General features: G+C 37.3%; 1 protein-coding gene across 1 annotated transcript in view; it reads right to left on the reverse strand.

The window, feature by feature from the left end:
• The window catches only part of LOC139694182 (sodium channel protein 60E-like), a 283,656-nt gene that overhangs the window by 37,678 nt on the left and 232,865 nt on the right, over window positions 1-13,113 (reverse strand). Inside the window, exon 33 of the mRNA XM_071592651.1 lies at window positions 4,453-5,310. Within this exon, the coding sequence (XP_071448752.1) occupies window positions 4,453-5,310 (858 nt within the window). The remainder of the gene's footprint in view (window positions 1-4,452; window positions 5,311-13,113) is intronic.

Genomic DNA, 13,113 nt, shown 5'->3' on the forward strand with positions numbered 1-13,113 from the left:
GTTCATGTTAGTGATTTTTAACATGTTCCCTTTGGATAGTAAGGGTATTTCAGCCAAAGAAGATATATAAACAGAAAGAGATCAGCAAGAGAATATCTGATGGCAATTGACATAAGATAAATACACCTGTCTAAACCTAATGCTTTTTCATGATGGCAACACATAGTAGAGTCAACACTTTCCACCACTAAATGGATACTTTAGACTGTTACCTTGGGTTTGACTTTGTTATAGCTGCAAGGTGTTGGATTCTTAAATATTAATGCAGAAATATATTTTACAGCTATACATACTCAGCCTATATAAACCTTTAAGGATAGTTATGTTAGTGATGAGCTTTTGCTTAATAAACAATTGGCAGTTACACTTGAACAAGCATTTAGCCTGAGAATGCAGCATGGAAATTATTTTTGAATTTGTTGATTATGGCCCCTTGAATGAACCAGTCCTGAGGAACTGCTACTCTTTTACCTGTATTGCATTACCATGTTTACTTGGTGACTAGTTTCATTTATTTAGTAAATAACCTTCATTCTGACATATTTCAGTGCAAAATAATACGAAAATATCACGGTAATGAATTCAAGAAAGTGATATCAATATTACTGAGAAAGTAATCCAGTGATGACACAGCTAAAGAGTTTTCCAGGTATAAGGGAAGCAACAAGTATTTTCTGCCATGAAAATCTCAGATTATTGTGTAATTTTGGGTTTTTATTGTTACTTTAACCCAATTTATTGCAAGAGAAAGGATGAAATCGCTTACAAATGTTTTAGTATTCTTTCCCCATGGAGAGTCTTGAATAGACTGAGTTTTTCAAACACATTTTTGTACATGGTTAAGCATAAGAGACACTGAATTTATGTTTTAGGCCTTTTGTGCTGTGACTTGCAGGTAGTTCCCTGATTGGCATGGTACAATGCATAGGCATAATATACTGTGCTTGTTTATACTAAGTTTATGTTATCTTGGTCCAAGTTTGAAATATCCTTGTGTACTCAGCATTTAATAATGAGGATAGTTAATTAAATGGACAAGTGAATTATAAGCACTTCATTTATTGAAGTTGCAGGTATCTGATGTACAACAAAGTGACATGATTACATCAGATTTTTGCACCTCACAGTTAGTGATTTTGCTTTTTTGTGTTGGTTTGCATAGCGGTTCTTAATCATGCTGTGATATTGTCACAGGCAAAGATACAATAGACAGAATATAAACACTTAATTCAGACCTAAATCTTCTTCATGCTCCAAGTTAAAATCATTTCCTTGTTAATCAAATTTTTAGTAACAAAAGCTTTATTTCTCATTTTTACAGATGTCATGCCACTATACCCTAGGGCATCTGACCACTAAATTTTAGGGATGATTTAAGTTTGGCAGAGAAATGGTAAAATAAGATTCCCTAAAATGTAATACTACAGCATGCATGAAAAATAAAATTCCATGTCGAGTAATGGTTGTTCTTTATTGCAATATTTCTTGAAAATACCAATGAAGATATTACCCAGTGTCCAAAAAATATCTTGTGAAGACATTTAGTAGATGTAGGCAAAGTGGACATTCAGATATCTACTAAATGTCTAGAATATATCTACAATTCATTAATAGATCTTTTAAAGATATAATTAGAAGACATTTTAGAGATTTTGTAGATATTTTGCAAATATTTTGTGCTCTGTGGGTTAGATCAAAGTAATATATAATGAAAAATGGCATCTTTATGCTTGACTGTACGGTGCCATTCAATATTTTTGGAAATAAATCTGATGACATTGATCCTTTTATGCACCTACAGTGGTGAATGTAAATCTTATAAAATCCACATCAAGGTGCTGACTGGAATTGTGATGCAGAGATAGAATTTGAATACAGCTATTCTGCACAATTACCCTAGACATGCATATGTAAATCAAGTTGCATGTGGAATCAGAGGAGTGGGATCGCCAATTTTATTCACACGTAGAGGAAACCCCAGCCCAAATGACCACACAGATCATTCTATAACAAATGTAATAGTCAATAATCATATACACTCTCTTATACAAATGATAAATTTTTAATAACTAATATATCCCACATGATAGTGAGCCTTTCAAAATCAATAAATATTAAATAGATTTTATGGGGTGTATGACAGGATTCAGTAAAAATATTTCATCATCACTACAGACACCTGTGGATAAGATGGCTGTTTAAGCAGGAAAGAGAGAGATAGTGAGAGAGTGGGGAAATATATAGGTATATATTTATATGTATATATATATATATATATATATATTTATAAAAAGAGAGGACATAATACGCCTCATCATATTTACACAAACAATCCATCACCTAATTTTAAATAACCCACCATTATTCTATCAATAATACCTATATGAGTAATGTATCACAATTTTCTCTGTCATGATATCAAAGAAAGGTCAATGAATGCTATGACAGAAAGGTACATTGTTAACATAAAATTTATACATAACAGCTTTGAGGTTGCATAGTTGGAAAATTTGTAATTGCCAAGCAATAAGTCACTAGCCATGGAACAAACAAATATAATAATTTTTACTATGGGTTAGTTTAAAAATAAATAGTATTAATCCAAAATAGAATTGTTGAGCTTACCTAATCAGAATGACTAATTGTTAAAAATGAAATTGGCATATTATTTTTGAGTTGTACTCTATACAGCATTTGTCCTTCAAAAAGAATTTGGCAATTTCTGAACGCTTACCCTAACTGGTCAATAAATCTTCCTTTGATTGTACATAAAGAGTAGGTAAGTATTTATAACATTTTTGGCTGAAATGCCAATTATATTATAACAATTTGAACTAATATTCAATGGCTCTAACAGATATTGGGTAGTCAACAAGTCCTGGAAAGAATCATTTTAAAATACATAACATTTACAATGTAACAATATCAAAGGCCGATTCAGATGTGTAATCTTATTGCTGGATTGTTTTTCAATGCAAATGAATATGCATATTACCATATGTTATCCTCACAGACATTTAATATGTCTACATGAAGTAGTAATAAAAAAGTGAATGCATCTCAACAATGATTGTTCTCATGGCTAAGGTGAAGTTTATAATTTTATATAATAGTTATTTCATAGCAGATATTTAATATGATCTATGCCTATCCATTATGATTGTTTTCAATGATTGAGTTTTCAACCTGAGTTGATGAGATAAAGTCAATTTATCATTTACTTTTAACCCTAATAGGTAGGTAGTGAAAATCATTATTTTAATGCTCAAAGAAAAAATGAATGCATTACATTAATAGATAACCAAAATGGTAGGATTCATGAAATTGTAATTACCAAATCAATGGAAGAGACATTGGTCATAGCATAATACATATTTTGTACCGATGCTAGGAATTAGTGTACTTTATGAATATATATATGTTTTCAAACAAAATGATCCTTAAGTTTCTAAACCTATATGTAATGTACCTTCATTTTAAACTTTCCCAGCCAAAAGCACCTAATTAAACCTCACGATCACCCTCAAATGTTAGGCCTTGTATGTTTTCCTACAAAATATGATGGCTTGATACATTATTTGCACATCAAATTTTGTTTGTTGTCAATATTTTCTTTTTTTTCATTTTTGCCATTACATGTAATCTGTTCCCAGAAAATTTTTCTTCTTTTAATAATTGACAAGGCATCACAGTTAGCAATAAAAATTTCCACTTTATTCGTCCTTGGTAAATCTGATTGGATATAGCACCAAAAGGCAATAGATACCAATAGTGAGGCATCCATGTGCATTGAGGGCAGTACTATATCTCTTAATGCCATTGAAATCTATATCTTGTTATTTTAAGTATTATCTTTACCTGTTCTCACAGGAATCAAAATATCATCATTTGAAACAGAATTACAACTTCAAAATTTCTCACCTAAGTATAATTTAAAAAAATTCTCATGCTATAGGCCCTTATTATGTTGTCCCTTTTAAGACATAGGATTCACAGTTTAATGATGAAATGCACATGATTGTAAATAGATACCTTTCAAGAAATGCAGGGTATTCTTATCTCTGTTTACGAAAATGAGTATTTTGTCCCATGCTCATGGCATCAAAATTATTTCTAAATTTTAATTGTAACAGTAGCTTAAATTTATTACTTTTCCTCGACCCACTTTTTGTGTGGGTCACTGAGATGAGAGGCCTTTTAGAATCACCATACTATCTATGAAAAAAAGCAGGTGCCTTTTCTACTCCAAGGAGTGAGAAATGCATTTTTTTATAATTTAACCACCCGAAATATTTCAGTGGAGTAGGTGTGGGTCCCCTTGGAGCCTCATCAATCAGCTAACCTTGTCGGAGCAAGGCCCGTTGCTGTTCCGCCTCCCCTCGCACCTGTGCATGGGGTAATGCTCATCCTCCTCCTCCTCCTCCTCCCCACTGCTCCCCTCCTCCTCCCCACTCGCATCCTCACTGCTTCGGTGCACCTCCACCCTCACCAACCCGTGGCGTCCCCTGCCCCGGGCCCAGCCCCCTCCGCCTACCGGCGGTGCCTGCGAGTACTCCCCGCCACTCATCAGCACTTCGTCCTCCCCGCCTCCCTCCTCATCCTCGTCCGGACTGTCCGGAGACGGCTCGCTCACCAGAATCCTCACGCCCCCGCCCCCCACCCCACACTCGCCGGGGTAAGCGCTGAGCAGCTCGAGTGGGGGTGACGTCGGGATAGGCGGCTCCGCCCTCCGACCCTCCATCCCTCCCTCCGACTCCCCCCCAACCTCCTGCTGGTGTCGCTGCTGATGCGAGGGTGAGTGATGAAGGCGCTGGTGCCGGAGTAGGCGCCGGTGGTGCAACCGGTGCCTGTGATGCGACGACACGCCCCCATGGGGCAACTCCACCGGGGGGGGCGACGCAAAGGCGGCGCCGGATGAGAGCCCCTCGTCTTCGTCCTCCTCCGATGACCCCCGGGGGTCGTCCGCAGCCCCTCCACCACCGAGACCGCTCTCGGGGACGAGCGGCAGGATACCCAGCGGCGTGGTGGCCGTTGTGGCCTCGACCAGGCGCTGTGTGCCCAGCAAGAGCGAGGTGGGCGTGGAGGGGGGCGGGGCCGGCGTGGCCGCGCCCGCGTGCTTGGGTGACGCGGCAGCGGCCAGGGGCACCGTGGTGGCGGCCACGGTGGGCATGCCGAGCCACGCCGCGGCCGCTGCGGAGATGAGCTCGGAGAGGTCGCCGACGGAAGAGCAGGAGCCGCGGCCGCCCGACGAACAGCCCGACACCTCGGACGACTTCCGGGAACCGGCCCTGGATCCCCCTTCGCCCGTCCCTGTGGTAACGAATCGCAGTTGAGAGGGCCGAGCGATGGAGGGGACTCACGTGGGGATCAAGGTATCATCCGGGGGCGGGAGATGGAGGGAAAAGTCATGTGGAGGGAGGGAAGAGGGTTAGGGTGGAACTATTAACGCCTCGTCGATGCGGCCCTATTCGATTGCTGATTGATCGAAGGGTAATTGTGAGCCATGCCTGTCATCCTAAGGGAAGAGTAGGACGGAAAGGAGTTCTCCACGGCAAATTTTACCGTACCTATCGATCTAGGTTTTACATAACTATAAAAAGAGATGACCGATGTTGTCAAATTGCACACATCTTCGTCTATCAGCCTAGGAAGAACTGTATTGTTTATGATAGAATTGCAGCAAATATGATCATCACTTCACTGAATGCCAAGGAACCAAAGGAGATGTCCCTAAAGAGACACTGAGAAGTGAATGAAGTTGAGTGGAATGGAATGGAGATGAAGTGGAATGCCACACTCAAATGAACAAAATTTACAATTATCGCTACAAAAATAGCGTTAAATATTCCTTCACAATTATAACACAACTGAGAGCATAATGGAGCTCATAAAGAATAGCTTCAGAATAAGCGGAGGTAATTTCTCCTTGGTTAATCCATAAAATCAGATTGACTTTTAGCTTAAAAAGCTTTCATAGTTGTTAATATTATCGTATATTTCAGTCTTAAGTATATCTTTATGCATTATTTAGTACACGGTGAAGCTTTATAACACTAGAAGATCCTCTGCTCACTTTGGTTGGTAGAAAGTAGATTATTATAAGGTAATCTACCCATTAAGGTAGGTTTTTCGATGGACACAACTACCAAATAAATATTTAGCAACTCCTAATAAAACACATTCCAGCAACCTACTCTACATCAGGTCCCTCTTCATCTCTCAGTATTTCCTTCCTTCCTTCATCCCATCCAACAGTCCTCTCCTGTTCCTGCCCTTTCCTCATTTGCCTAACATTCTCGCCACTATTACAGTCTTCTACATCCCACTGCCGATTAATATGCCCTTCATCCATGAAGTAGATTACAGATTTAAATACTACCTTGATCAAAAATTTCCCGGAATTTATTCAGAAAATTAAAAATACAAGTTTATTCATCTAAATCTATATTGTCCCCTTCAAAGTAATCCCCATCGACTGCAACACACTTATGCCAGCGCTTGATCCAATCCTCGAAACATTTTTTGTATTCGGTTTTCGGTATGTCCATCAGTGCTTCCTGCGATTTTTCCATTACTTCCTCTCGGCTGCTAAAACGCGTTCCCCGTAATGGTTTTTTAACTCGATTGAACAGAAAGAAGTCACAGGGAGCCAAATCAGGTGAATTCGGTGGCTGTTGGATGGTATTTGTTGCATTTTTCGTCAAAAAATTACGAATAATGATAGCACTGTGCGACGGTGCGTTATCATGGTGCAAAATCCACGAGTTTTCTGCCCACATTTCTGGTCTCTTTCGGCGAATTGCTTCACGCAAACGTCTCATAACGCCCAAATAATACTCTTTGTTTACTGTCTGGCCTTCTGGCAAAAATTCATGATGCACTACACCGTTGTAATCCATGAAAACCGTCAGCATTGCCTTCTTTTTTGACTGAAAACGACGTGGTTTTTTTGGTCTCGGCTCATTTGGTGAACGCCATTCACTTGCCTGATGTCTGGATTGCGTGTCGTACTCATAAACCCACGTCTCGTCTCCAGTAATGATCCTTTTGATGAATGTGGGATCGGATTCAGCCTCGCAAATCATGTCTTTTGCGACGTCAACACGGTCTCTTTTTTGCATGAAATTGAGGTCTTTCGGCACCAACTTTGCTGCTACACGACGGAAACCCAAATCATTAACCACAATGTCTTGGGCGGATCCATAGGCAATGTTCAAGTCCTCCGCTATTTCTCCGATGGTTAATTTGCGGTTATTGACCAACATTTCTTTTACTTTATCAATTTTTTCACCGACTTTCGATGTCGATGGTCTGCCACTGCGTTCATCATCTTCGATTGACTCACGACCACTTCTGAACCGCTCGTGCCACTGGTAAACGACCGTTTTTTTTAGAGAATCGTTGCCGAAACACTTTTTCAACATTTCCAACGTCCGTGCGCCACTAAATCCGTTTTTTACGCAAAATTTAATACAAGTTCGTTGTTGCAAATTTAAATCCATTTCTGCAATTGTAAAAAATCGCCAACACACACAGAGATAGATGTACTCTTGGCTACGTAACTTTTGCAAATGTCAAGTTATGACACTAAGATTTAAAGGGAATATGAACAACAGATGTACCAATTTAACAAAAAAAACAGAACTCAAATCGGAACGATGGGAGCGGCACACGGTGGTTATTCCGGGAACTTTTTGATCAAGGTAGTATAGCTTACATTATCTGCAGCTCTCCTTTTGTCCTCAGCTCCATTGTGCAATATTAAAAAATTCAACAATCAATCTTTTGTCTCATATTAATCATTTTTTGTGGTTGCTCTTTGTGGATGTTTTGATTGCACATTAAAAGTACATTTATGTACATTTGAATGCACACAGAGGTACATACTATTCCAGGGTAAGGGATATTGTTGAATTTTAGCTGAATTATTCTTAATAAAATTGTCCTCTTATCCCATTAAAATAAAATCTCTCCTCTAGCCCTCCCATTACTTCATCCAGTAACCTTGCACGCATGCTTTCAGGTTTATATGAGTGAAAGACCATGATGTCTCAAAAGTAATAGTTCCACCTTTGCAATTTCCACTTTCCCTCATAACTGTCATATCCCTCAATTGAATATTTTAATCTTGTTCTTCATGATGATATACATAAAATAGTAAAAAATGTTGCACCAATAAATTTAATGGCCATGTGGGACAGGAAAAATTATTCCTTTTTTATGAATAAAATGTAAATTATTACATAAACGCCAAAAATAAACACAAACTAATTAAAAAAGGAAATTAATTAGACCTTGGGATATTTTGATGAGAGGATGTTTTTATGTTGATCCAATGGCCTTGTACTCTAATACAACATGCCTTTTGTCATTGACAGATTACCCTTTCAGAGAAATTGTGGCACAGCTTTAGAGCTCAATCTTGAAAAGAATATCAGGGAATAAAAATTAAAATTTTTCTTTTTGTTAAGCACTGCGTGGCCCTCCAGAATGAGCTGAGCAATAAGGAAATAAATATATCAAGGTGACATGCAATATACATTTTATAGGTCTGCTTGGGTTTAAATTTAAAGTAGAGGCCCTCAATGAAGGTGCTGCAAATTGTGGCATATAGGTCCCTTTCTCGGCGAGAAAGCAATAATAAGAGATTGACCAAACACAAGATGGATCTGAGACCCACACAAACCTGACAAAAATTCACTTCATTGGCCAGTGAAATCTAAACAATTGAAGACATCAAGGAAATAGCAGGGGCCCAGGAATAACTGCAATGGATAGGATGACAGCATCCTTCAAATTCCTCCGAAGAAATCTGAGACCATAAAATTATGGACCTGCACTGTGTCTCCTCAGAAAAAAGGTATATTCCTCCTTTTCCTACAAGGAGCATATTTGTCATAGCTACAGAGTAAATGGCATTACATCAAAATGTGACTTATTCCTTCCAGATACCTGTTTATTTTCTCAAATCATGAAATAGTTTAGGGACACAGAGTAAAGTGTATTATTGTACCTTATTTAAAGCTTTAATTATGTCAAGGTGTTCCATTTTTTAAGGCTGGGTCTAAAGCATCAAGTAAGGCTTTGATTTCAGCTATTATTATTATTCAAAATTATATAAATAGCCCATTTTTCATTTAAAAAATGGCTAAATATAAATTTTAAAATTTACCCTTAAGCTGCAGGAAACAATCTTGTAGATATGCACAGACAAATAGAGGGGAAATTTTACTGTATGTTTGACTGTACAATGCCCAAATGGCTCAGAGCCCCTTAATATCTGTAAGTCTCAAACTCTTTCTTTATATCAATAGATGGTACACTATATTGCCTTCCCCCCTCCCCTTAACTGGTTCATTAGGGTTTGCCTCCCACTATAGCTGAGCTGTGGCTTCTCTTTCCAACTGTTTGCTCATTTCAATAAATAAATATCATGTGGGTAGATATCAATGGACTTATATGCAATTTGGCATAAAGTCGACCAAATTGCAAGCAAAATAAATGTTAGGAGTTTTTTATAAATGTTAATTTTTTTAACTTCCAGACTTTAAAGCCATACTAGTGAGTCTTATAACTTCACTTTGGGACTCAAGAAAAGAGATGGCACTCAGGGGATTTATCTATACCAGCAAAAGATATGGACATGGTCTGTCTTTCTTTCTTCTGCACAGAGCAGTGAGTAAACAATGAGGCTGCCATTGATAAAGGGTTGAAGAGGCAACAAAAACAATTTAATATTGATCGAATTGAGCTCTCAGGGGTAGTAGTGTTGAATAAATGAAAAACGCCAACAGCTGTAAACATTTTATCTTTCAAAACAAAGTACAAATGATAAGCCAAAAGATAAGCCAAAAAATGAATTGTTTATTGAAGTCTAAAATACTATCCTGCATGTATTGTAGTTATCAACTGGCTCCCTCATTGTGTTTTAAGTAAATTATTACCATAGAAAAACTGGCTTATTGAAAACAATTAGTGCTTGGATCTATTTACATTGGAAACTAGGAAGGAGTGAATCATGCGAGACAAAAGCATTAGTTTTTACATAATATGAGAGATAAATTTGATTTCCCATAAAATAAATCTGCCCTTCACTAAAAGCTTTTCTGTTGGAGATAAAGACTGCCTTCACGGAAACTTCTCAGATAGAAACACTTACTGCACTCATGATGCCTTATTATAGAGATACCTATCATTGACCTCACTTCAATGTCCTGAATATGAAATACCTAATCTGGAATATGAAATTTTGAAAGGCTACATATAATACATTTGAGAAGAGGTAGCACTGGGAGATGGATTGGAAGTTGCAGCAAAATAAGGGAGGAGGAGAGGTAGAATGGCTCCCAGATTAGTCCTTCTTCAATGAAAGAAGCTAAGGCAACCACAGCAGATTGCCCTATGCTAACAACTTTGAAATAAATTAGCAAGCACAAGTGCAGACACTTAAGGAGTCACTATATCATAGAAAAATCCTGTAAACCAAAATTATTCCCTTAATTTTGTTAACTTCTATCCATGAAAAAATTAGAGTTTCATTAAATAGAACAGCATCTAAATATGTATTACCTCAGGACATTACAACAATATGCAACTTGCTGAAACAAAGTTTAATGTTCACAAAGCACATGTCACAAAAAAAGAGTTCATACAATACCCAGCAAAGCAAGTGGATTTGATGAGAAATTTTAAATTTTTACAGTATTTCAGCTGAGGTCCAACATTGGCTTTGCGTAGAAATCTCCAGAAGCTATGAAACCCTTCATGCAATGCAATGTCATCAGAGATAAAAATGCTGAAAAAGCTTAATGGCTTGAAAAACTATCAGGATCGTCCAGCACTTGAAAAATACAGGTTTTATTAAGACATCATGGTTTTCAATAGGGCGACTTACATCATATTAATAGAAGTTCAAACAGATAAAAAGGTGGTGCTACTCATATGGGAACTTATTCATAAATTATTTCAGTGCATACCTCATATATATCCTAATCGCAAATGCATGGCAATAATGCAATTCCATGGAGCCAAAGCAATGATCAACCAATTAATTGCAAGCAATAGAAAATTGCTAAGTGTACATATTAAGTGGACTTCTCAACTATCTTTACACACTTTAATTGCAGTGAGGAGTTTTTGAGAAAATGCTTGAAAATCAGAGAAAAAACTATTTCCTTTAGGAGCATGATCCACAAGAGTGCAAAATGCACATATCTAAGTCTTTAAAAAAAAATTCCTTCATTCATAAGGATGGATACAGAATTCATCCTCAAGTGAAACAACTAGTTAATTGCACCTCAGATGAATACAGCACTGTTAGCTTAATGGTGGCATCAGATACCCAAAATGGTTCAATGACTTCCCCTTTCTCAAATACTTTTCACGCATTTCAAAGAAATTTCTCATTCCACTCTACTCACTTGGAAAAGGTAAGTCTTCTATGATGAAGAACCATCTACAATACCAACATATTCCCATAATGTTTCCAGCAAGTAAAATTATTTTGGCAGAAATTAATGTGAAGTGAGAACGGTGTGGGAAAAAACAAAGTAGTCCAACTCAATCCATAAAAAATCTGTCACTGCAAACTAACTTATATGAACTGAAATGAAGGAATATTCCAACTTTACAAAATAAATTAAATTTCAACACTACTGTCAGCCAGTTTTGGATTTCATTTTCCTCTTCCAATCATAAATTTGAGAGAAAAAACTTAAAAACACTGGAAATAGTTGACTGGACTTAACTGGAGTTTTCAGAGACTGGAATCTCTGAGATCAATCCTAAGAGACTTCTACCCAATCCTCAAAAACAAAATAATTCCACCACCAACCTTTTTCCCAATTGTCCCTCTGTCACTTTCAAATGCCCCGCAAACTTATTAGATCTCCTAAAATCAACCAACCCACTCCTTAAATCCTTGCCCCATCCCAAACCATGTCCTGCAATAAACCTAGATGCAAAGCATGTCCTATGCTCAAAACCCAAATCCCATCCCTCTCCCAGCCACTTTTTAACTCTCTCCCATCAATTCCATACTCCTCATGTGCCTCCAGCAATGTAGTTTACCTTCTGAAGCGCAAACTATTGCCTCTTATATTGGACAGTGTACCACACCCCTCAATATTAGAATAAATAATCACCGGGCCCCAAGAAAGAATTCTTCTTTGATTGGGATTCTCCCAATCCCCAAATATGCCTCCAAACACAGTATTCCCTTTGATAAATGCTATAGTGTATCAATTTTAGCATTCCTCTCACCCGTTGACCCTCCACTGAAACTCAAAACAATAAAGCAGGCATTTATCTGGCTCCTGGATTCCTAAAATTACCCAGGTTTTTTATTTGTTATTAATATTAGACAATAATTAACCCAATCTTCAAATATTTTCATCCCCCCTTCCGTTCCCAACACCTTCCATATTATTTCCACACTTCTAAAAATCCCCCTCCCAACTCTTCCCCTCACAAAACTTTCCCTACCTTCCTCTTCCATCTAATACCTCCAACCCCTTCTGTTATAACCTTTTCCTCAGTTCCTTCCTTCTATTCCTTGAGAATGGTGGCTCTATCACCGAACATTTGAAAACGTGCGAGTTTCTTCTCTTTTTTTGTGTTTCTGTGTATTCGTTTGCTAGTGCTAACCTGATATAAATTACTATTCACAAACGTGAGACTTTCACACAATTTCATATAATCATATACTTCTTGCGTTTGTCCTTTATGTATGTTCCTATCCCTTTTCCTTGTCTCTATTTCCATGTGGATGAATACATGTTTGCCATATAGTGGGTTTCATGTTTGAATCTATGTATGTGTGTGTATGTGTGTGTATATATATATATATATATATATATATATATATATATATATATATATATATATATATATATATATATATATATTTATTTATTTATTTATTTATTTATTTATATTTATTTATATAAATATATTATGTTGTGCATTGCCAAAGAGCACTCTATTTCTAAGATTTCTATTCATTAAGTTTTCTAACAGTTAAGGTAGGTTTTGGATATGAAGTTGAAGTTCATCAGTTCAAAGTTATCGTTGGAGTATATGAACTATACTTATTTAAAGGCAGCAGATAGTTTA

The sequence above is a fragment of the Hetaerina americana genome, unplaced genomic scaffold (assembly GCF_022747635.1).
Source record: "Hetaerina americana unplaced genomic scaffold, ioHetAmer1.1.p SCAF_1, whole genome shotgun sequence".
NCBI classification, from domain to species: Eukaryota; Metazoa; Arthropoda; class Insecta; order Odonata; family Calopterygidae; genus Hetaerina; species Hetaerina americana.